Source organism: Moschus berezovskii, chromosome 18 (genome assembly GCF_049115385.1).
Source record: "Moschus berezovskii isolate FMDL1 chromosome 18, NW_MosBer_1.0, whole genome shotgun sequence".
Lineage (NCBI taxonomy): Eukaryota > Metazoa > Chordata > Mammalia > Artiodactyla > Moschidae > Moschus > Moschus berezovskii.
The window spans coordinates 15,356,367-15,382,473 of record NC_142477.1 but is presented as its reverse complement, the minus strand read 5'-3'; the positions used below and the strand labels follow the sequence as shown (position 1 = coordinate 15,382,473).

At 43.0% G+C, this 26,107-nt stretch overlaps 1 protein-coding gene across 3 annotated transcripts in view; it reads left to right on the top strand.

The window, feature by feature from the left end:
• Positions 1-26,107, top strand: part of CTNND2 (catenin delta 2) — a 487,037-nt gene that overhangs the window by 54,085 nt on the left and 406,845 nt on the right. For all 3 annotated transcript variants that reach the window (XM_088827634.1, XM_088827633.1, XM_088827632.1), the window contains one exon: positions 14,705-14,899. In XM_088827634.1, coding sequence (XP_088683760.1) covers positions 14,705-14,899 — 195 coding nt within the window. The remainder of the gene's footprint in view (positions 1-14,704; positions 14,900-26,107) is intronic.

Below are 26,107 nucleotides of genomic sequence, written 5' to 3'. Positions count from 1 at the left end.
TGAAAGTGTTCAGTTCAGTTCAGTTCAGTCGCTCAGTCACATCCGACTCTCCGCGACCCCATGAATCACAGCACGCCAGGCTTCCCTGTTGATCACCAACCCCCGGAGTTCATTCAAACTCATGTCCACAGAGTCGGTGATGCCATCCAGCCATCTCATTCTCTGTCGTCCCCTTCTCCTCCCGCCCCCAACCTTTCCCAGCATCAGAGTTTTTTCCAGTGAGTCAACTCGTTATACCCCATCAATAGTTGAAAACCATCCATATAATTAAGTAAAGTATGAACACAAAGAGATACCAGGTTTTCTTCAAGGTGAGTGAAGCATGAAAAAATTACCAACAGCTAACAGAAAAACTTGGCCCAATGAGTATTAAAAATGCATAACGTGAAATTGTTAGTCACTGATTCTTGTCCGACTCTTTGCTGCCTGTTGGACTGTAACCTGCCAGCCTCTTCTGTCCATGGGATTCTCCAGGCAAGAATACTGGAGTAGGTTGCCATTTCCTTCTCCAGGAGATCTTCCCGACCCAGGGATTGATCCCATGTCTCCTGAATTGCGTGCAGGCTCTTTACCATCTGAGCCACAAGGGAAGCTAAAAGTGTGTAAGGTACACATTTTTCTGTCACCTGTTCCCTCACCACTGAGTTTCTCAAAGCTTTGGAAACGGCTTCCTATGCTTTTAGGCATCCGTTGAAATACTAGCAGAGACCCAGACAGCCGTCTCTGAAATGTCACAGACTCCCCTGGAGAGCTCGCCGCTTTCTGTGTCTGACTCCAAAGATGCAAATGATCATGAAAACAGTGCCTGTTCTGTGGTGTCTGCCTACAGCAAGGACCTGCCGAGGAACCCCCAGACTTGGTAGGAAAAGGAACCCAAAGAAAACCGTTAATGGTCTTCACTCAGTGGACTTGAGCAGCTCTTCAGGTTGCTGTTTGCTTATAATTATCTTCATGCAGATGGACATGAGCTTGGGCAAACTCCAGGAGATGGTGAGGGATAAGGCCTGGTGTGCTGCAGTCCATGGGGTCACGCACAGTCAGACACGACTGAGTGACTGAACAACAGCAGTCTTCACACAGACTTGTCAGCCTTGATTTTTCCTGTTTGGCTTCCTGGATGATGCCTGGGCCCACAGGTGCTGTGCTGTCGAAGAGGGGGAGTCTGTCCTAATCTGGAAAGATGTCTGCATTTCCTGGTGTTTTCTGGCTTCAACCTTCGCTCTCCTTGAATGGACTGGCAGCATCTTAAAGAAGTCAGCCCCTCCCTAGGAGTTAAGTGTGCACACACACGTATACACACGCGCTCACAGGCATTCAGACCATAAGCTCAGCTGGTTAGAAGCAGGTCATGCCACAGTCCCCTCCGTGGCTGAGTCACTAGCTGGTTGGGGTTGACATTGCCACAGGCAAGCCCTTCACCTTGACAGTCTTCTAGCATATGTAGTATTTATTTTGCACTGGGAGAGTGAGTACCAATTTCTATACTAGGAAGGTACCTGTAATATTACTATTGTACCATAGCAATTGGTGATTTAATAACCATTTCTAAAGTAACAGATGAAAGGTGGGTGGGAGAATTATAACTTTACATGGGTCTCATCAATCATGCATTTATTAGGGAATTAATGTTTTAATATAACCAGTATTCAAATAGTAATTACTCATATATAGTTCAGTGGCTAATTGGATTCTAAAATACACTCATACACATACACATATTAAAAGCTTTTAACCAGAAAACAATCAAGGAAGAACTTTATTCCTTGGAACTGTTTATTACACAGAATAATTCCTCTCCTCTCAAACCCTTTTTTCATATGTCAAGTGTTATGTTGATTAAAGTAATAAAACTTTAATAAATATGCAGAAATTATGCAATGTAAATATGGAAAATGACTAATGTATGAAACAGTAACAATTTGCCTGTTGCCCCCACCCCAAATTATATTGAGAGTTAATGATGCCTGCTTCTTCTGGAGTTATCACTAAGGCCATTTGGTGTGGGTATTGGAGGAACATAGAAAGCAGTATAAAAATGATACAAGGAGAATATTTGAAGTTTGTGTTTACACAAATATCTAATTTTTAAAAGGATTAGGAAATGGCAAACTGCTCCAGTATTCTTGCCTGAAAACTTCCATGGACAGAGGATCCTGGTAGACTACGATCCATGGGGTCGCAAAGAGTCGGGCATGACTGAGCATGCACACTTGTAATTTTGAAAAGGAATTTGTGCCTCTGTCTATGATATACCTAATACAGTGTGAGGAAAAGTCTTCTGTTTAAGATGCTGAGATGCAAAACGTCTTAGTACAGGTATCTTTTCAAAATGTTTAAAGAGATTTATGAAGAAAATTGCATACCCGAGCCTACTTTCATCTGATGCAACCCTTCTCCTTATCCGTCCATTGAGAATTTCATCTGTGCCCTTTGGGCAAAAACCATATGCACAAAAGTGAAAACTGAGTGTTCGTCTCCCCACAGCAGTCAGCCTTTGTGAAGCAGAATGAAGTCGTCCCCTCCCTTGCAGCAAGAGTCTGTCTTTACATCTTGATATAACAGAAACAACGGGTCAGGAGCACCTTGTCCTGGATCCTTTTCTTGGAAAAATTCATAATTATCCCTAGTGATTGGGTCTGAAGCCAGACTCCAGATATACTGTGGGAACATTGCACTGATAGGGTTTTGAAAAGTAGCTGTGGAGAAATAAAATGACACTCATTGAGTTTTATCCATCTCGTTGATAAAGAAGAGTGTCTGTGTGGGTATCAAAGTGTGTCCAAGGCTCTAGAAATATGCCAGGGTTGAAAATGTCTAGCAACCGAGATACACAAGCAAAGCTATATCAGTACATCCTGGCTTCTCACAGGGAGGTCTGCGGACCAGCAACACCAAAATTGCCCAAGAACTTGTTAAAAATGAAGGACTTCAGGCTCTTCCCCAAACCTGTTGAGTCAGAACCTAAATAGTAATCAGGGGACTTTTTGAGAAATGCTGAAACACAATGTTGGTCTACTCAGCTACTGCCTATCTTCCCTGAGATAAAAAAGCAAAGAGATGGATGCCAGATCAACGCTGTGTATCTTGTGGGTTTCCCTAGTACCATCTTAGGTATGTTTCCTTGGGCTCTTTACTTGGAGTTGTGTGTGAGTTTTGACACAGAATACCATCCTTCAGTGTGGACGTGGAGCCACACGACCCTGGACTGAAAATAAAAATGGCAATGGTCCATCCTCAGGGTGCAGTGATACCAGATTCCATATACTCACACTTCATTACCACTGTCTCATTACTGTATGCGTGCCTGCCTGTGCAAAAGGAATTGCACAATAGAAGCCCGTTTTTCTAACAGCTTTGGGAAGAAATGCTTATGGTTAGGGAGAAAAGACGAGACAAGGGAATAAAATCACAGGGAAACACTGACCAGGGATTTTGGCCTTAATTGTTCTTACTGGAAAGTGTTTGAGTCCCAGTAGATGACTCTATTCATTTAGGAAAAGGTGAGGTGAAGTGTCCTAATTGTAATAAGTTGTATTGGAAACTTTGTCAAGAAAATTACAGGAGCAAATGCTTTTCAGAGACTGTGTGAGTAGTCTTCTGATAGCAGCAAGGCTATATTATATCAGCAAAATATAGGAAAATGTAGGGTCTTATGAAAGAGATGAAATGGGGGGGGAGTCATTCTTTGCTTTCCAGAACGGACGTATCATAGAATCATTTTATATCATCAGGTGGCCCATTACACTAAAATTATTAAGCTGCAATGCAGTTTCATCATTGAATACAAATGAATTAACAATTTCCCTTACAATAATTATGGTTCATGGCCTGTAGTGTAGGCTATGTGTCCATGTATTTTAACATGATACCAATATAAGGCATCAAGTTAATTCAATAAATGATGATCGTTTGCAAATGAAATTTAGCATATGGACTTGACTCAGGTTGTACAGGAATTATTTGGGGATCTTTTAAATACTGGAATTAAGTTGCAAACTATGCAAATAGTATACCTTAGATGTGAGAAATATTCAATATAATACTTAATTATTTAATTCTTGATTTTTGCTTTTGACACAAATCAAAATTCAAGCTCTACTTCCTACTCCTGTGCCAATTTACAACTTTATTATTGTTGTTCAGACATTCTCATGTCTGACTCTTTTTGATCCCATGGACTACAGCATGCCAGGCTTCCCTGTCCTTTACCAGTTCCCAGAGTTTGCTCAAACTCATGTCCATTGAGTCAGTGATGCCATCCAACCATCTTACCCTGTGTCACCCCCTTCTCTACCTGTCCTCAGTCTTTCCCAGCATCAAGGTCTTTTATTGAAAAATGAGTTGGCTCTTTGCATCAGGTGCCCAAAGTATAACATTCACCAAAATTATGTAAACTTATGTGTTTCTGATAGTACTTATTTGCTGAGGGCATTTTTTCTCCCGGGAGTTTAATGATAGCAAATATCAAGCCAGACTTTTTGAGATGTTCAAAGTCCACTAGAACTAGTCCACTTTGAACCGGAATAACTCGTTCCAAGTCAGAAACTCACAGAGAGAATACGTCCTGCCTGCACTGGCCGTGCTACTTGGCTGCATCGCTTAGCGATGCCAGCGTATCTGTAGGAACATACCTGGAAGTCAGAGCCCCCATCAAGGAAAGAGGTATAGTGGGGGTTTGCGAGAGGAAATCTCCTTTTCTTCCAGGCTCTACACGTCTCTACAAAAGTCCTGCTTTGCCCTTTGAAGATGTGGTTTTACTCATAAATAGAGATGCATGAACTGATTGCACGGTTTACCAAAAAAAAAACTGAATTCTTAGATTTTGCTTTGGCGTTTTCTGCATAACATGATAAGCGCTCTCCTTCTGCAGCCAGCTCTTTCTCTCAGAAATGAAAGTGATCAACTCCGCCGTCTGGCCACACACTCCTCGAGTCAGCTTGCTGTGATCCGCTGATGGATATGTCATTTAGGTCCTTCTTTTTCTCCTTCCATTTCTTTGCAAATGAGCATGTGAAACTGGCTTCCAAATTTGAAGGAAGCAAGTCAATGGCAGTGTGTCCTTCAGAACCTAGTATTCATACTTCCAACGTGAAAGCATGCAACCATTTGTTCCTTTGAGAAAGCAAGTGAATTCATGTTGAATTAGAGAACCAGAAATTGTATAGTCTAGAAATTAAGAGAATGTGAATGGATCGCCATGAAAAGAGAATGAATTTGTTTCATTCTAGTCAGTAAAGTAATTGGCATTAGTGGTAGTGAGTGATACTATTTGAAGAAAGCAAGACGTGTAAACGGAGGGTAGGAACATATTAGATACAGATTTCTGTCTTTGGGGTATGCCTCCTTTCTCTGCTTTGTCTGGGACAGGGAGGCTGTCAGGGTGATTTCTGCAGGAGAAAGGTGAGTCATGGCAAAAAGCGAAAGTGAAAGTCACTCAGTTGTGTCTAACTCTAATTTCTTCAGGTCAGAATACTAGAGTACTAGAATACTAAAGTGGGTAGCCTTTCCCTTCTCCAGGGGATCTTCCCAACCCAGGGATCGAACCCAGGTCTCTTGCACTGCAAGTGGATTCTTTACCAGCTGAGCCACCAGCAAATCATGGTGGTGCCCATTAAATACACACTGCTACTCTCTGCTTGGATTTCCCAGGTGGCTTAGTTGTATAGAGTCCACCTGCCAATGTGGGAGACACGGGATTGATTCCTGATTTGGGAAGATCCCCTTGAGGAGGAAATGTCCACCTAGTATTCTCGCCTGGGAAATCCCATGACCAGAGGAATGTCGTGGGCTCCAGTCCATGAGGTCACAAAAGAATTGAACACAGCTTAGCAACTAAACAGCAACAACTCCTGCTCAGATGGACTGAGTTAGAATTTGGGGGGTGTTGTGTTCAGGAATCAGCACTTTTAAGAGTCTTGCAGATAATTCTGCCAGGAATAAATAAAGGTTTGAGAATTAATCATATTCTGCTGCTTCTGCTGCTGCTAAGTCACTTCAGTCGTGTCTGACCCTGTGCGACCCCATAGACGGTAGCCCACCAGGCTCCCCTGTCCCTGGGATTCTCATGATAAGAACACTGCAGTGTGTTGCCATTTCCTTCTCCAATGCATGAAAGTGAAAAGTGAAAGGGAAGTTGCTCAGTCGTGTCCGACCCTCAGCGACCCCATGGACTGCAGCCTACCAGGCTCCTCCGCCCATGGGAGTTTCCAGGCAAGAGTACAGGAGTGGGTTGCCATTGCCTTCTCCGAATCATATTCTCACTTCAGTTCAGTTCAGTCACTCAGTCATGTCCGACTCTTTGTGACCCCGTGAATCGCAGCACGCCAGGCCTCCCTGTCCATCCCCAACTCCCGGAGTTCACTCAGACTCATGTCCATTGAGTCGGTGAAGCCATCCAGCCATCTCATTCTCTGTCTTCCCTGTCTCCTCCCACCTCCATTCCCTCCCAGAATCAGACTCTTTTCCAGTGAGTCAACTCGTCGCATGAGGTGGCCAAAGTATTGGAGTTTCAGCTTTAGCATCAGTCCTTCCAGTGAACACCCAGGATTGATCTCCTCTAGAATGGACTAGTTGGATCTCCTTGCAGTACAAGGGACTCTCAAGAGTCTTCTCCAACACCACAGTTCAAAAGCATCAATTCTTCGGCGCTCAGCTTTCTTCACAGTCCAACTCTCACATCCATACATGACCACGGGAAAAACCATAGCCTTGACTAGAAGGACCTTGGTTGGCAAAGTAATGTCTTTGCTTTTTAATCTAGGTTGGTCATAGCTTTCCTTCCAAGGAGTAAGCATCTTTTAATTTCATGGCTGCAATCAGCATCTGCAGTGATTTTGGAGCCCAAAAAAATAAAGTCTGACACTGTTTCGACTGTTCTCCCATCTATTTCCCATGAAGTAATGGGACCAGATGCTATGATCTTCGTTTTCTGAATGTTGAGCTTCAAGCCAACCTTTTCACTCTCCTCTTTCACTTTCATCAAGAGGCTTTTGAGTTCCTGCTTCACTTTCTTCACATCTGCATATCTGAGGTTATTGATATTTCTCCCAGCAATCTTGATTCCAGCTTGTGCTTCTTCCAGCCCAGCGTTCCTCATGATGTACTCTGCATATAAGTTAAATAAGCAGGGTGACAATATACAACCTTGACGCACTCCTTTTCCTATTTGGAATCAGTCTGTTTTTCCATGTCCAATTCTAACTGTTGCTTCCTGACCTGCATACAGGTTTCTCAAGATGCAGGTCAGGTGGTCTGGTATTCCCATCTCTTTCAGAATGTTCCACAGTTTATTGTGAACCGTGAACTTCCAGATGTTCAAGCAGGTTTTAGAAAGGGCAGAGGAACCAGAGATCAAATTGACAACATATTCTAAGGAATGATAATTCAAATGCATCAGTTCAGTTCAGTTCAGTTCAGTCGCTCAGTCGTGTCCGACTCTCCGCGACCCCATGAATCACAGCACGCCAGGCCTCCCTGTCCATCACCAACTCCCGGAGTTCACTCAAACTCATGTCCACAGAATCGGTGATGCCATCCAGCCATCTCATTCTCCGTCGTCCCCTTCTCCTCCCGCCCCCAACCTTTCCCAGCATCAGAGTCTTTTCCAGTGAGTCAACTCGTCTCATGAGAAATGCATATCTATATGTATATATTTGAGCTGAATCTTTGTTGTGCAGTTCTCATGAGCTTCTTGTGTGTGATCTCCTGTTAAATATTTCAAATTCTTTTCCTTAAAATATGGCTACTTTGACTGTGAAATTTTGAGTCAAACAATATCTGTTCAGTTTTTATGATCATTTGTGATATGAACTTGTAAAGAGTTCACATACTAACTGGCATTTCTTTTTAAAGACTATGTGGGTTAAATGAATGATAAAATCACTGCTGTAAATACTCTGAAGTGACTCCTACAGAGAGCCTTTTCTTTCCCTGCTGGTCCCCTCTGTCTGAGAAACACACATGCTTCCTCCAGCATGGCTCCCTTATGAAGTTTTCTGCTGAAATGTGAGACCCTCAAAAAGAACATTCATGACGACCTTATCAAAACAGTATACCCTCTGACACTGACCACTCTTCTCACCCTACTTTATTTTCCTTCAGTACCTTCATCTCTAAATGTGATGACTGACTTATTTTCAAGACAAGGAACTTTCTCCCCTTAAGCATGATGGTGTCCAAAACTTCTAGAAGTCGCTCACTTGGTAAATAGGTGTTGAATCGGTGAATATATCCATCAACATAGGTTAGCTAGCACATGTACACACTCTATGTAAAATCTAGCAAATATAAATTCATTTGTAAATCAGTCAAAAAATAAGTGTTTTCTGTTGCTGGTCAAATGGAACAGAGCCTGTTGAATTCTCTGGCCCAAGGAAAATGTGGGGTTGGAGGCATGAGACAGACAATGCGTTGACGACACTTTACCCTTTCAGCTTCGTGATTATTTTCCATGTCAAGAACTTCCTGCGAGTCGGTCGCTGGCTTCCTCCTGGATCAGCAGATGTTTGTTATCTTCCCTCTGCAGGTTTCATTTATGTCATATCCCTTTTCTAAAAAGGACTCCACCTTCCCTTGGTCATGTCAGTGCTTCTTTCCATTTTGAACTTCCTTTGCTCCTTTATTCTTTGCTATTATCCACTCAAAAGCAACACTGATTTTTTAAGAAAAATAAAGCTGTAAGATTTACATTTTGCAGTAATACTTCACAAAATTATCAAAGTTTCTTTCGCTTATTTCAAAATTTTTAAACCTCTTAAGTTGTTTTTGGATATTTTGATAGTTTAAGTTATAGCGTTTGGTTGTTTTTTCAATCAAAAGACGTATTTTAACAAGATAACATAATAATTCCTTGTCTCTTAAGATCGAATGACATGAGACTACCTGTTTTTATGCAGCTTTTATCAATTGCAGAGCCCTTCACACTGATTTCTCTCTCCTTGATCCTCCCACAGTGCCATGTTGTACAAATGCAGGCGTTCTCATATGTATGTTTATACTGCAGGAAACCAGCGCTCAGAGAGGTTCAGTGACTTTCCTTGATTTGCTCAGATGGTTAAACACAGTTCTGGAGTCCAGACCATGTCTTCTTATTTCAGTGTGTTTGGGAAAAACTGACACAGTAAAGAGCCATAAAATTACTACCTTAGATGCTATTAGAGCTTCTTTCAAATTATTAGACATTATTATGCACCTGTGCTCCTAAGGCCTCCTTTTGTGTATAGAATTGAAAGGGGAGCCATACTTGCAAGTTTCTGTTCCCCCCACACTGGGTTCCCCTCTTGGTGCATGTTGGGCCAATAGACACAACCAAGCCAGAAGCTGGGAGAAGGAAGGATTTATTTCTTGCAGTAAGTACGAACACAGGGCTCTTTCCCGAAGCTCTGTCTATCTGAACAGGAAAGTTTTAAGCTAAAGGTATACGCATATTCATGAGAGGGCTCGAGGAGAGGAAAATCAGCGCAGAATTATGTCGTCACGTCAACAGAGTCCAGGCGTTAGTAGATTGAGGTGAGGAGGGTCAGCAGCACCGTCCCATCCTCTCCCTGGACGGGTTAGGTTTCTGCAGAACTCACAGGTGTATCGTTATATGTATCTGTTGAGGAGCCGGAACCCTGCCCCAAGGCTGCACTGTTGTTTCTTGAATGCCCCTCCATTGTTTCTCCCTTCCCTCCCTTAAGGTCGTTAATTACTGAGACCTGTTCAAAGGCAAGCATTGCAGCCAGGCTTAGATCACAAAATGGCTTAGGCCAAAATGGGTTCTTTTCTGTCAAGGAAGTCTTTCCTGACTATCTTTCTCCAGGGACCCGCTAACCTATCTACTTAAAATTCTGTGTAGGAACTGCTCATGTCAATGGTGGTGCTGGAGTGAAGGTGCCTACAGAGCAGCAGGGGATATCCTGAGTCTAGTTTCCCTCCACTTCCAAGGGTCCATTCTGCCCGTCCCTTTGAGCCCCTGGAGTCCATTTTGTTGTTCAGTTGCTAAATCGAATCAGACTCTTTGCAACCCCATGGATTGCAGCACACCTTGTCCTTCCCTATCTCCTGGAGTTTGCTCAAACTCATGTCCACTGAGTCGGTGATGTCATTGAACCATCTCACCTTCTGTCACCTCCTTCTCCTCCTACCCTCAATCTTTCCCAGTGTCAGAGTCTTTTCTAATGAGTTGGCTCTTTGGGTCAGGTGGCCAAAGTATTGGAGCTTCAGCTTCAGCATCAGTCCTTCCAATGAATATTCAGAGTTGATTTCCTTTAGGATTGACTGGTTTCATCTCCTTGCTGTCCAAGAGACTCCCAAGAGTCTTCTCTGGCACCACGATTTGAGAGCATCAATTCTTCAGCATATATCCATCTATCACCCAACTCAAGTTCCTGTGCCTGATGCACAGCTAGGCCAAGCAAACCCAAATTTAAGCATTTGGAGCAGAGAAAGGCTTATTGCAGGGCCAGCGAGAATTAGTGCCTCATATTCAAAATAACCCAAGGTCCCTGAAGGGTTTCTTAGCAAAACATTTTTAAAAGCCAGGTGAGAAAGATGGGGTCCCAGGATATGTGATCAGCTCAAGAACAATTCTCTGAGAGATAACAGTGCCCATAGGTCCGGGGGCTCTTGGTCATCAAGTAGTTAGTTTTCTCCACTTAGCATCTGTAAAACAACTCAGGAAGTGTGCATCCGATACTGTTATCTTAGCATTTAAGACAGGAACTACAGCAGAGGACATGTGGGGTGGGACCTGTCCCAGGAAGACCCCATAGGGTCCTGCTTGGTTACACGTCTCTGCCATAGAACTAAACGTTTCTGCTCGCCTCCCATCACCAGCCCCACCACCAGGTGGCCAGGAGTGACCTGATTTAAGCCATCTGAGCATTCTTCAAGTCAGCGCTAGCAGCAGTGAGCTGATGACTGAGGTCCTAGCACAGATGGTGGGTCTTGTGCAGCAACTGTCTCAAGCCTGGTCCTGCATCAGTGTGAGGTTCTTTCCAGTTTTCCAGGGCTCCTGGACCTGCAGGAGGGCCTGGCCTGCACAGAGCACCATAGGGCTGTTACAATCCCCTTCAGCCCTCCTGGATCACAACCTCTGTTAGCCTGCATACGGATCACTGATGCTTCAGGTGTGAGTCTTCAAACCCACTAATTTCAGAAACATATCATATATGAAAATTGCCAGGGCCGGGGCTCTCTAGGCCCAAACTTTGTCTTGTGAAGAGGAGAAGTCGGACGAGTAAAAGCATGTGAGAACACTGACAGATGACTGACATCGGATGCCGTACTTTTTGTGGCAGAAACTAGTCCTTAAGTGCCTTCTGGACACTTGGGTATTACACTTGTCTGGCCTTCGTCGAGTTGATGCCGTCGGTCTGGTCTGTGGGATCTGCTTTCTCTTTTCTCTTTAGCCCATCTGTGTTTCCACTGCGCTTTGCCCCACTGCAGTTCTGAGCCCTCAGCTTGTTCAAGGCAAGGCTCTCAGGCCTGTTCTCCACCACCACAATTGGCCTTGACATCTGTGACGTTTTAACAAAGTCAGAGTTCCTCTAACATTTTTCTTGTGATGGCAATGTTGCTCCGGTTTCTAGCAAAGACGCAAATGTTTACTAGTAGTGTTTTAAGTCCAGTGTTACGATGAGGACTCACTGTCAAGTAGGTCACAATGATAAAATTACTACTAAAGAAAAGTGTATTGTCTTTGAATCAGCAAATATATATACCATCTCATGGAATATTGTGGGCTTCCCTGGTGGCTCAGTGGCAAATAAGCCACCTGGCAGTTCAGGAGATGTAAGAGGTGCGGGTTCAATCCCTACATCGGGAAGATCCCCTGGAGAAGGAAATAGCAACCCACTCCAGAATTCTTGCCTGGGGAGTCCCATGGACAAAGGAGCCTGATGGGCTACAGCCAGTGTGTGGGGTCCCAAAGAACTGAACATGACTTCAAGACTAGAGCAACAACAGCAGCATGAAAGTTTGGAGCACAGTCCCAGAACACGTGGTGTGAGAATTTTTTATTCTTGAAATTGCCTCCAAATAAAATAGGCTTGATTTTTGTTTGTTTAATTCTTTTAAAGATATTTGTTTACTTATTTGGCTGCTCTGGGTCTTAATTATAGTGTGGAAGATCATTAGTTGGGGCATGTGGAATCTGGCTCCCTGACCAGGGATCTAACCCAGGCCTCTTGCATTGGGAGCTCAGAATCTTAGCCACTGGATCACCAGAAAAGTCCCAAATAGGCCTTGGTAGTAGGGATCTGATATGTTGTTTTTTGAGCAAGAGTGGTAAAAGGCATGAATTGTAGAAGCTGTAGCCTTAAATTCCTTGTCCCTCTTTCCTCCTACTTCTGTCTCTTGTGCCAATAACTGTGCTCGCCCACCCATGAGCCACTAAAACCTGATTACAGTGGATAAAAGGAGTGTAAACAATGCTCAGTTTAAAATGCCTCATTTCAGCACTGTGCACAGTGCTTAAATATGCAAAGGTATTTTGCACAAATGTCTCCACAGGGAAACACCGTGAACTTTCAGTTCTATCAAGAACGTGCTAATAAAAAAAGAAAGTGTAGTGTACTATTCAAATATTTAATAATTTTACTATTGCATTTTTCATGGTACCAGAACTTAGAAATTCTGATGTCCACCAAAATAGCCCTTATCTTAATAAGAGAGAAGACATTTCTTAATGCCCACTTATAAGAAGAGGATTTTTGTATGTACCCTCAGCTCATGTCACAACTTAAAAGATCAACAGGTCCTTTTACTGTTGTTCATCATTGGATATTTTTAACTGCTTAGAATCAAGGAACAGTGATAAAGTTAAAACTCTAAATCTACGATGGATAAATTATATTTAACTATACGACATTTGGATATAATGACTGCTTCCTAGTTTTTTTTACACTTGTAAGTCCTTGGAATATTATCAAAACCTTCAGAAGTAGGAAGAACTGACAGCAGGAACTCAAGGCGTATCATACTTAAATATATTCCTGGAAAATACCAGCATGAGATAATATTCACTGTGATGTTGGCATTTGATAAATCAGATGCAATGAACCTAATTATGCAAAACAGTTATTTTGAATCTATCACTCATTGGAACGCTGTCTAAACCAGAATTTATTTAATTACTGGCGAAAGGAAAGGTAAGAACTTGCCAACTTTATTCCCTTCCCTTGCCTCAAAACATTCAGTGATTATTACCAAGACTGAATTCACAGAAGCCCCATCCTTGCCCCAGTCCTTTGGAATCGCTCTGTTTTCTGTTGATTTAAATGTAAAGCAGCCTATGTGAAACACACCAGCAAAACATTTGTTTGTTGGCAGTTTCAAAAGTTTTGAATGGCTTTATCCTCAAAGAGACTAGATGAGAATATTAAAATCTTTGAGGTCAGACGATCCTGAAGAAGCAGCCAATCATTGCACATTGAAGATGTTGGCTTTAAAGTGGCCAGCAGTGAAGGCAGTGGACCGGCAGGAGAGAGCTGCCCACGAACACCACTAAAATCACGGACGTGCAACTCCCTCCTACTTTCAGCTGAAACAGAGGGTTCCCAGTTGGGACTGTTCACAGGCAGCTGACAGTTAAATCCAAGTGTACCAGGAAGGCTGTTTATTAGCTTTGGAGATTTATCTGAAGGGTCTGCTAGAATCATCTGTAGCCTCACTTGGGTTTGTGCGGTCCTGCCCTCAGCATCGCTGGGTAACCATCTCTCCTTGGTGCCCCTTCAGTGTCCCTAGGTGTTCTCCAGTCCACTTGTGCCCGCAGAGATGATTCCCCTGGCATGTCTACGCCTGGGGTTCTGGCCATCCCTCTGATGAAATATTCGCTCTCAGTCAACATCTTCTTGTGTGTCAGCTCAAGCTCTTAGCCCTCCTGAGACTCTGCTCCTCTTGTGCGGATTCCCTGGTCCACAGCACTGCTTCAAAGCCGCACCTCTTCCCACACAATGCAAAAAATACTAAACCAAAAAAAAAGAAAAAGTCCAAAGACACAAACAAGGATTACAATAATCCTGCAATAATGTGTAGCCTTAATTTAGAAATGAAGCCAGTTTGTGGCAACCATTTGAACCGTTTCAGAGGAAGGTAGATACCAATCTTTCCATTTGGAGGGTAAGAATAAAGGAAATATCACTTAGAAACCTTTTTTTTGTTCTTTAAATCTGCTTCTCTCAGGGATTTAGGCTGCTGAAAGGCTGAACGTCTTGGTTCACTCATTGTCCAGGGAAAAACCGCTGATGAAGATGAATTCTGGCCCACTTTTTCGGAGTAGCATCAAGATGGCTTGGCTCCATGGCTTATTCACCTGCTCATACTTTAAATAAGAACTGCCACCGTAAAATTTCAGGTGCAAGAACTGTGGACTCATAAGAGCTTTTTAGGGGTGACTTCACTCTGCCTGGCTTCTTCAGTGAGGAAACCTGCTCTGGTCGTTAGGCTGAGAAAAATGTGTTCCGCTGGCCCTGTTCAATGTGGGTTTATCTCAGCATCATTATCACCCATATTCAGAGATCAGACTCGGGAGCAAAGTGAGGCAGCTGGGTGATGCCGATAAGCTGACGAGCTTGACCTCTTGCTACCGTTGTGTGCTGTTCATTGGATTTTCTGCAGATTTCAATGTTTCTGTCCCCCTCCCCAAATTCGAACATCTCTGGATAAAACAAGTTCTGTCTGAACGTCGGGCGGGTCTGATTGTCTCCTTGTTCCTTCCTTCCAGCTGGGTCCCGGGCCTCGTACAGCAGCCAGCACGGCCACCTGGGCCCCGAGCTGCGGGCCCTGCAGTCCCCGGAGCACCACATCGACCCCATCTATGAAGACCGCGTCTATCAGAAGCCCCCCATGAGGAGTCTCAGCCAGAGCCAGGGGGACCCTCTGCCGCCAGCACACACCGGCACGTACCGCACGAGCACAGGTGTGTACTCAGGACCCCCGGGGGACTGTCCACAAGGGGGCGGGGGGGCGGCTGTCCAGAGGGGCTGGCCTGTCCCAGAGGGGGGCTGTCCACACCAGGGGGACCTCTCCACGGAGGGGTGGTCTGTCCACAGTAGGGTGGCCTGTCTGCAGGGGAGTGGCCTGTCACAGAGAGGGGCTTTTCCATACCAGGGCGACCTCTCCACAGAGGAGTGGTCTGTCTATAGTGGTGTGGTTCTCCCACAGAGGGGTGGGTCTGCTTGGAAGCTTAAATAACACTCCCTTGTGAAAGGGTGTGTGTGTGTGTGTGTGTGTGTGTGTGTGTGTGTGTTGGCGTCCTCTCTCCTCAGAAGCATTGTGAAATGACTTGCTTTTCTCATTAACGTTTCTGATGATGATAAAAAAACCAAATATGACTCCAGTTGAGCTCCCTGAGTAGATTGTAAATGAAAGAAGTCTGGAGGTGGGGAGTGGGGGTTAGTGTATTTTGTCACACAGGCAAATCAAAACTAGTAGTGCTAAATTTCTTGTAAGTCATTATTAGTGTATTTAATGAGTATAATTGCTTTAAGAAAGCACAGGACATATAAAGACATATGTGCTTACCTAAGGCTGGTAAGTGTCTTTTTAATGGTACAGTATACCTGTTTGGGGGATTTCCTGCTGGCTCAGATGGTAAAGAATCTGCCTGCAATTCAGGAGACCTGGATTCAATCCCTGGATTGGGAAGAGCCCTTGGAGAAGGGAATGGCTACCCTCTCCAGTATTCTTGCCTGGGAAACCCACGCATAGATAAGCCTGGAGGGCTACAGTCCATGGAATTGCAGTTGGAGACCGTTGAGTGACTAACACTTTTCTACCTCTTTGGCAACCTTGGGAGGAAAAAAATCATATTTACTAAAAATGTAGCATATTTGGTAAGGCCAACTGAGAATTTACTTCATACACACTATTAGGCTGAATCATAGGAAATTATAATTTAGTGGTTGGTCACTGGCACTCGCATATATGGTTCAACTCTCTAGCTCTCCTGAATTAAATATATATTTTGAATTGAACACAACCACAGGCCACGTGAAAAAGGACAAGTGTTTTCCAGAACATGAAGCTGTTTGCAAAACAACTAGTTAAGGGTCACGATTAAATTTGTTGGAGAACACTTAGCTTAATATAAAATCAATATAATTAAGAAGATACAGAGAATTGCACTTGGTCTAAAGCCTCCCATGGCTGAGTAAACTTACAGAATATTATGGTGCTGGTTTGCAGACACTAGAGCTGCCGGCATTTCTAATCATACAGATTATCCCAGTCAGGGGCCAGGATATGGGGATGCTGAAGCTGTGGTCCAGGATTTGGCATCAGGCTCTGCATCTTCAGACTGTTGTAACTTCCAGTTCCCAAGAAGTAGATCATAGCAATTCTGTTAAACTGCATTATGACACTAAATTATATGTTTTGAAATCCAGGCAAGCTAAGTTGCCTTTATAGCTGATTATTGATATTTGCATTTCAATATTTCACTCTATCATAGGAAGAAAGGCACAAAATACTCCTTTATTTTACTCTTGATGTTGTAAGTACCATCCAATGTTAATAATACATATCTTGGTTTAGATAGAAAGAATACCCATTTATTCTTCTGTCAGAGTTTCTCTTACCTTCAGCCTGCTTAATTTTCTTCAATCTGGGGCTGCACTATTTTTGCATTTAGTTGTTGCATATTATTAGCTAAGGTAATTTTATTTCCACACAATCCCTTATAAAAGACGAAGATAACCATCTCGGTGACATTCAATATCTAATTTGAAGAAAAACGACAACAAAAGGGATTATGTTGGTTCCCTGTTCCATATTCATATGCTCTTAGAATTAGCTCTTGTTGATAAACTTCTGGGGGCTTAATGAAAAATCAACTGCAAGAGGAAAAAAGTATTTTATTCATCAATGCCAAGTTAGAGACAAGGGAAAGATGTTCACACTTTTAAAGAAACAATGACAACAACAAAAACTAGTGTTTTCTTTAACCTGGGGGTTGGCAAACTGTGGCTTACGGTCTAAATCCATCTGGTCACCGGTTTTAGTGGTGCTTGTCGGTTAAAAGTGATCATCACCTTATAAAGTGATTTGCAATCAAAAGATGGATAATATTTTGTGATATGTAAGAATCATAGGAAATCCAAATTTCTGAGTCCATAAGTAGCCACACCCAGTTGTTTTCAGATCATCTGTAGTTACTGTCACCCTGTAGTGGCCCAGGTGAATAGTTGTGACAGAAACCATATGGTCAGTCAAGCTGCGGATACTCACTTTCCGGCCCTTTACAGGAAGAGTTTGCTGCCTCCTGGCCTCAGTCATCAGAGGCGAACCAGGCTGAATGAGTGAACTAGTGCTTTTTCTCCTGTCTCTCCTCTAAAGAAGGCAGAAATGTTCTGAATGCTTCAGTGGGGACAGTCCATTTGCCCGGCCTTTTCCCCGTAACAGTCATCTCTTGCCTCAGCCGAGATCTGCGGAGGTGTGACATCCACATGCCCAAGACGCCATTCCTGCCCCCATCTTTGAAATTGAGGCACTTTTGAGGGACCGTGCTGTTTTCACAAGGCTACAGAAATTGCCCGAAGTGCCTGGGTAGTCTCTTGAGGATAGGTGGGGGGAACGTCACTGCTCCAGCTCCTGGGCATAAAGCCACAAGCCCTCTCTCCTTCCCATCAGCTCAGATTACTCCTTCTTCATACACTGAATTCATCACAAGCCCTTCCCCTTGCTCGACTTACCTTGCAACTCCAGGGACTGTCTCTATGAGAACTTGCATGGTTGAGAAAATGCCTTTAGTCCAGGTATATGTCTCTCCCTTGGCTTCCCAGGTGGCCGTAGTGGTAAAGAATCTGCCTCCCAATGCAGGAGATTTAAGAGACATGGGTTCTATCCTTGTGTTTGGACGATCCCCTGGAGGAGGGCATGGCTACCCACTCCAGTATTCTTGCCTGGAGAATTCCATGGACAGAGGAGCCTGGTGGGCTACAGTTCATGGGGTCCCAAAGAGTCAGACACGACTAAAGCGTACAGTATGCACAAATCTCTCACTTATAAATTACCTACGTATTATACAATATTATTAAATTCTGGCTAGTAAATTCAAGATTAAACTTTAATAAAGAAACACTTTGAGATTGCTTTCCCATATCCAGAGGGTCATTTTTCACATCCTTTATGTTATATGCACCCCACCGTTCGTGCCGCCACTGATGCAGACCTTTAGGAAGCTTCCAGAGCCAGAGCAAATACCCTAATTCCTTATGAGAAGAGGACATGTTCTTAGGAGGCCTGTTAGACGTGAAGTGTTCAGGGGCTCAGGTTGGTCGCCAAGGTGCCTCTCCAGTCTTACCTCTCTGCCATTAAGTAAGGCTACTGGCTGGGGGTCCTTCACTTCCATCTGTAGATCGTTTCCAGAGATACTTTGAGGAGAGTTGGGCAGGGGAATTGAAGGCCAGTTGCCGGTCTTGAAGGAGTCACCACCCAGGAATGAAGTCAAGGGTACTGTCGTAAACAATTCTGCAATTACTCGCTGGTGCCATAGCATCAAGCAGGTGAGACAGGATGACAAAAGCACAGAGCCTGTTGCCACACTCAGGGATGGCTCTAAATGCCTTGAATATATTTCTAACCTTTAGAACTGCCCTGTGGAGGAGGTGGTAGTATGATGATCACTTTGTAGATGAGAATACTGAGACATAAAGACATCGAGTGATCTGCCCGAGGTCACACAGGTTGGACAGAGCCAGTCTTTAAACCTGCTCACCCAGGCACTCTTGCCCTGGAACCTGGACTCTAAACAGTCATTTCGGCTGACTTTGCATTTATAAAGGTCTTCATTCAAAAACTAAATAGGTATATAGCCACTTTCATCTGGAGCGCCTAATGGTCTCCTATAGTCTATCAGTCAGTATCCATTGAAGACAAACCATGTGCTTGATGGGCTCCAGACCCAGAGAAGCTTAAACCGATTCCTAGTCCTCACACATGTTCAGTGTAGTTTCAGTAAAGGGCATACAATATGAAAAAGTGAGGTGACAGGAGGTAATATGTTAAAGGCTAAATGAATATTCCAGACAAAACTGAAGACAGAGTATTAATAGCAGCACAAAACAACACGTGCTCTCATTTTTTTCCTGGATAACCTATAGGCCAGGGTTGTACCGTGACTCCTGATCCCTCCCAGGATACCTCTCTGCTGGTTCCTGGGCAGGGAGTGGGGCGGTGGGGCAGTGTCCATCCTCCGTCCCTCAGTGCTGCAGCTCTGCGTCTATCCGGCATTATCTTCTGTGGCTCTTTTTTCCCTGTCCTGCTCACCCCTGTGCTGACTGAGGCTGGGCCTCCCTCACTCCAGACGCCGCTAGGGCCATCCTGAGTTATAGATTGTGCTAGAACTGAGAGATACCCTGAGATGACTATACAGAGAAGAGCAGGAAGCAGCTGTAGTCCTTGAAGATGAGACAGGTTAAAGCTTCCGAAATCTCCCCACCAAAGGCAATTTCTCACTTAGCTTTTTCTCCTGCGCCCCACCTGCAGTGTCTTTCTCCCTCCCTCCTTCTTGGCTTCCATAGTTAGCCTCTCACCCCTGTTACTTTATTACAAAGACTAATTTCAATCGCAGGAACCAACTCAGACAAGAAGCACAGTCTACCGTTGGGTGGTCAGAAAGGTCCCCGAGGCTTTCCTTAACCAAAGAATTGTTGCTGTGGTTCAGTCAGCTCAGTGGTGTTTGACTCTTTGTGACCCCATGGACTGCAGCATGCCAGGCTTCCCTATCTGTCACTGTCTCCCGGAACTTGTTAAAACTCATATCAATTGAGTTGGTGATGCTATCCAATCATCTTGTTCTCTTTTGTCCCCTTCTCCTCCTGCCCTCAATCTTTCCCAGTATTAGGTCTTTTTCTAATAGTTGGCTCTTTGCATCAGGTGGCCAACTTCAGCTTCAGCATTGGTCCTTCAAATGGGTATTCAGGGTTGATTTCCTTTATCATTGACTGGTTTGATCTCCTTGCAGTCCAAGGGACTCTCAAAGGTCTTGTCCAGCATAATAGTTCGAAAGAAACAGCTGTTTGGCCTTTAGCCTTTTCTTTGTCCAGCTCTCATGTTCATACATGACTACTGGAAAAACCATAGTTTCGACTATCTGGACTTTTGTCAGCAAAGTAATGTCTCTACTTTTTAATACACTATCTAGGTTTGTCATTGGTTTTCTTCCAAGGAACAAGGGTCTTTAAATTTCATGGCTATAGTCACCATCCACAGTGATTTTGGAGCCCAAGAAAATAAAGTCTGTCCCTGTTTCCACTGTTTCCCCATCTATTTGCCATGAAGTGATAGGACCAGATGCCATGATCTTTGTTTTTTGAACGTTGAGTTTTAAGCCAGCTTTTTCACTCTCCTCTTTCACTTCCATCAAGAGGCTCTTTAATTCCTCTTCTCTTTCTATGTAAGGGTGGTGTCATCTTCATATCTGAGGTTATTGATATTTCTCCCGGCAATCTTGATTCAAGCTTGTGCTTCATCCAGTCTGGCATTTCTCATGATGTACAATGGCAAGCCACTCCAGTACTCTTGCCTAGAAAATCCCATGGACAGAGGAGCCTGGTGGGCTACAGTCCATGGGGTCGCTACTAGTCGGACAAGACTGAGCGACTTCACTTTCACTTTTCACTTTCACACATTGGAGAAGGAAATGGCAACCCACTCCAGTGTTCTTGCCTGGAGAATCCCAGGGATGGCGGAGCCTGGTAGGCTGCCGTTTATGGGGTCGCACAGAGTCGGACACGACTGAAGCGACTTAGCAGCAGCAGCAGCAGCAGCAGCTCTGCATATAAATTAAAGAAGCAGGGTGACAATATACAGCCTTGACGTACTCCTTTTCCTATTTGGAACTAGTCTGTTGTTCCATGTCCAGTTCTAACTGTTGCTTCTTGACCTGCATATAGGTTTCGCTTTTTCTATGATCCAATGGATGTTGGCAATTTTATCTCCAAAAAGTTACCTAACCTTGATGTTAGAGACTTACGTATGTTCATTTGTATACATTTGTGTACATGTTGGAGGATCAGGATTGGCAGATCTCAGTTTTTGCCTGTTTTCTGCTGCAGGCTGGTGGATGGTGATGCATACAGTAGGGTTCACAACTCACACAAAGTCAACTGGATTTTATTCAGCCAAGCTGGCACTCTGTGGGCCATGCCTAGGCCAGGGAGTATGGCCTGAAGAGTAACTCCTGCCCCTACCCCAGACCTCACGCTGACCCTTTGTGCTCAGGCACCCCAGCCAGTGCTGGACAATGTCAACAACAGCAACAAAACCCTCAACATGAGAGCTGTGAGTTAAGTGTTATTTGGGGCAAAATGAGGACTATGGCCTGGGAGACAGCATCTCAGAGAGCCCTGAGGAACATCTCCAAAGAGGTATAGGGGAAAGCCAGTATATGTGTGATTTTAGTGAGAGGGGAATACATGCAATCAAGCACACATTTTGAGAGGTTGCTGCTATTCGCGAAGAACAGATGTCAGCATTTATGATTTTAGTGCTTTTCTCTATGCGAAGAGATTGGGCTCATAAAACCATTTCCTGAAAATAACTAGCTGAAGATTTGTTCTGCCAGTTTTGTCCCAGGCAGAGTGCCTCATTTGAGATCTCCGCCCTGAACTCCTTTCAGGGGTTTTGAAGGTCAGCAGTCACAGCATCTTGTGACTTAATCCTTGTAGAGGCAGATGGCAAGTGCCAGTTTTTAGTTGGCAACAAGATCTGCAGACCTTTCCACACTACCCAGTCCCAGCAGAAGGGAGCAGGCTCTGTGATGACCCGCCAGCCTCCCTGGGCTTGGATGGGGTCTTTGTAGTGAGGCAGAGATAGTAGAGTAGTGGCCCACATGCATCAGAATAGGATTGGGACAGGAAGCAGCATGGTGGCCCCAAAGCAGCAAAGTGACCCAAAAGTGGGTCAGTTCCTGAATCAGCAGTGGTCCCCACTCATCGGGGCCCCCAGAGGGCACCCTCTCCCCAGATGCATCCCTCCTCTCTCCCTGCACACAGACCAGGCCAGTGAGTGAAGAGTGGGATGGTGGAACAAATACCCCCACTTGCTCTTCTGGGACCATCCACCCAGTGTCTGAGGCCTCACTTCTTGCACAGTGAAAATTTGAAGAGGCATTCTTTTAACTAGGGTATCTGTTTAAATAAAACATACCTTTTGTCTGAGATAAGGGCTTGTCCAAATCAGAGCTTATATGATAAGGAGCATAGCCAGACAAAGATTATGTGATACTCAGGGATTTGTGTGTGGTACAGTCTATTAAACTGAAACTAAATAGCACAGATTTTTATTTCAAACTCAAGCATTTCAGTGACTGTCAACTTAGGAGTCATTTGATTAACACAAATACTTGACTCTGACAACCCCCCATAACATCTTTCTAAACTAGCAAAAATGGCCAACATCTGCTGAGATGATAGCCTTGTGAATTTCCTTTCAGATAAATGTGATCCTGAGTGGAGAAAACAAGCTTTCTATGGAGAATGTGTCAGCTTGTAGTAAAGAATGGATTATCATAGGCACATAGCACAGGGAAAATCTGCTAAATATCCTGGTGAGATTGACGAATATTACAAAAGGAAGAAGAATGTGATGAAAATATTTGCCTGGATGGTGAAAGCATTATTTTAAAATTTTAAATTTCTGCAATAATAGCTATTACTTCATAAAGTTATAGAGGGATTACATATCTACTTCACTTTCATAAAATTTTACTACTATTTTTCAATAAAATATAAATAACATTTTCAATTAAAATCATCATTTGAGTCCACAAAAGGTAGAATATTAACAGTTTATTACTTATTAAATGCTGTTACTTCAAATTATAAAAATGACTGCTTCCCATTAGAACAAGTCAGATTTGATCCTCTATAACCTCTTAGTTTAAAATTTTACCTCTTTTAAGTCAAAAAAGTCAGGGGTACATTATTACCCAGTTGGAAATTTTTAATAAGTCTAATGATAAATATCATCTTAAAATCAAGGAGAGCTTCCAGATTCTTAGCTATATCAATTCACCAAAATGGTAGAAATACAAAGTCTAATTACAGCTGAAGGAGAACAGAGTGTTTGCTGGTAGATCAGTTGATAAAATTTAAAAGCGACAGCAACAACATTAAGAAGTCTGGTGGACTGCAGTCCATGGGGTAGCAAAACGTCAGACACAACTGAGCAGCAGCAACAATCAACATCAGTAATCAGCATCAACACTGATAATGACCCCACTGCTACTGAGAATCCCGCCTTAAGTGCCTCTCCCCCACACACATGACATATGAAGCTAAAAGAATCGTGTTAAATTTACCCTTGGATATTTTTTCATTGACCCTGATGCTGGGAAAGATTCAAGGCAAAAGGAGAAGGGGGCGACAGAGGATGAGATGGTTAGATGGCATCACTGACTCAATGGACATGAGTTTGAGCAAACTCTGGGAGACAGTGAAGGACGGGGGAGCCTGGCGTGCTGCAATCCATGGGGTTGCAAAGAGTCAGACATGGTTTAGTGACTGAACACATCTTTCCATTGAGCTTACTTAGGATCAACCTGTACAGAATGCAGAAAATTGGAAAGATATTTATGGTTCAGTTCTAGATGATAATACTATTGGGAATATAGTAGATTAGGTAAAGTTTTCTCATTTCTGAAATGGTAAAGTCATTATTATTTAATAACTTTACAAGTATATAGGCTGACGCTTCCCTCGCAGTCAGTAGTTAAGACTGCACCTTCCAATGCAGGAGGTATAGGTTCGATCCCTTGTCAGGAAGCTAAGATCACACATGCCTCATGGCCAAAAAAAACAAAACATAAAACAGAAGCAATATGGTAAGAAATTCAATAAAGACTTTAGAAACATACATCAAAAAACAAAAAAATTGTAGGCCGTGTTCTTGTACCCATTATCACCTCAGCTATCTTTATTTTCTAAACTTGAAGAGGAATATTATTTAATTAGCTTGTTGTTTGCTTCCTTTGTATTTAATAGCATGTGCTATAAGAAACATAAAGTATCTTATGTTTTCATGTTTCTATCTATATAAATATACATAGAAGCAAAGATAAATAATACAAAACCATAAATAAATGTTTTTTTTTCTTTCTTCTGTTGAGCCCTACTTTATATTCCGTCCTCCAAGTTTCTTCAGGTGCCAGAGTCTTGTATTTTACTCTGTTCTTTTTTTCCTCTTGCAGTAAATAATGCATGTAACCATCTCCTCATCAAAATAGGATGTTTGATTTTTATTGAAAAGGATCTCTCTTCCCTTCTTTCAAACACAACACATAAAACATGTTTGTTTTTCTTTCTTTTCTCTCTACACACTAAACCTTTATTTGTGTAGCTCTGCGGAAAACAGATAATTTCATGAATAGCATGAAAAGGTGAAGTATCAAGTCAACTGCTGGAGAGGCTACTTTAAAAATCTCCCCAAAGAGACCAGCAGTGTGGTTCATTGAGTTGTAAGTGCTTATTGAGGGGAGAAGGGGCTGTTTGCAGAGCAGGTGAGATGAGAGAGGAGTGTTTACAGAGCTGATAAAACACCCTTTACCTCAAATGTTTGCCATAAGAAGGTTCAGTTGAGTAGAGTAATCTCTAAGGTGGGTGGTTTGGCCAATGGACCTCTAAATCAAATGAGAGAAAACATATACCAGGACAGAAATTAAGTGAAATTTTGTATTAAAGAAAAAAATCTGTTGATTGTATGATCAGTATCAGCTTATCTGTATTAACAGAGAATCAAATCAGCCACACCACAGTCTCAACAGGCATGGCACAGAGGGAGAATTCATTCTTTCTCCGTTGAAATCATTCTTTTACATCATGCTTAAAAAAACATAAGGCATGACATCATTGTATTACTGACAGTTTGAGATCTGTTAGTTCTCATGCATTTTCTTCTATATATGATCATGTACACTCAGTCGTTCAGTTGTGCCTGACCTTTTTAAACCCCATGGACTGTAGCTCACCCACCAGGCTCCTCTATCCATGGGATTTCCCAGACAAGAATACTGGAGTGTGTTGCCGTTTCCTCCTCCAGGGGATCTTCCCGACCCAGGGAACGAACCAGTGTCTCCTGCATCTCCTGCATTGACAGACGGATTCTTTACCCCTGACCCACCTGGGAAGACCCACATGATCATATAATCTAACCGTTAAAATAGTCTGTTTTTCTCCCCATTTGTATTGCCATTTTGCATTATTTTTCCTTGCATTGATCAGTCTCTAATTTATTTGAATTTTACAATATCAATTGAATTCTGATTTTATATTTTGAAATTCTCATCAGGTACCCTATGTATTGTGACCTAAGAGAAGCCGAAACTATGGCTTCAGGAATGATACATCTGAAAGGCCATTTGTTAAATGATACAAATGTGGTAGTTGTTTTTAAATAAGATCTTTCTGAAAGTTGCTTACCTGCCTTAGATTTCATAGTCTACCCACTTTTTTCTTAATATAATAATATCACTGTTTAAACTAAGACTCAAAACACTTTAAAATTAAAATTAAGATAAGTATATGTATCCTATTCTTGATTTTCCAGAAAAAAAGATTTTTCTGAATGTCAGTATATTCAATTAAATAAGAAATAGTATAAATTTGCACACCAAGATGTAACAATTTTTCCCTATATTATTCAAGTTGTTGATCCTTATTATAAACCCATCTCTTCTCTGTACTTCTGGGAGACATTTCACTTAATTTTAGGCCTCTCATCATTTTTTCTGTTTTCTCACTGTGTTAGGCACTTCAGTAATACACATATTTGAGATTATAAACCTGGTCGAGTTTATAAAGCTGGTAGTTGTAATTATAAACTCTGGAAGCAAGGTTCAAGGGTTTGAATTCCTTCTCTACTAAATGTAAGGCAAACTTGGGCAAGTTACAGCATCTCTCTATGCCTCAGTTTCCCACTTGTAAAGTGAGAGCACGTTTATGCTACCATTGGGTTGTTGGAGGAAGTAAGAGTCAGTCAGTTAGTTCAGTCACTCAGTTGTGTCCAACTCTTTACGACCCCATGGACTGCAGCGTGCAAGGACTCCCTGTCCACTGCCAACTCCCGGAGTTTACTTAAACTCATGTCCATTGAGTCGGTGATGCCATCCAGCCATCTCATCCTCTGT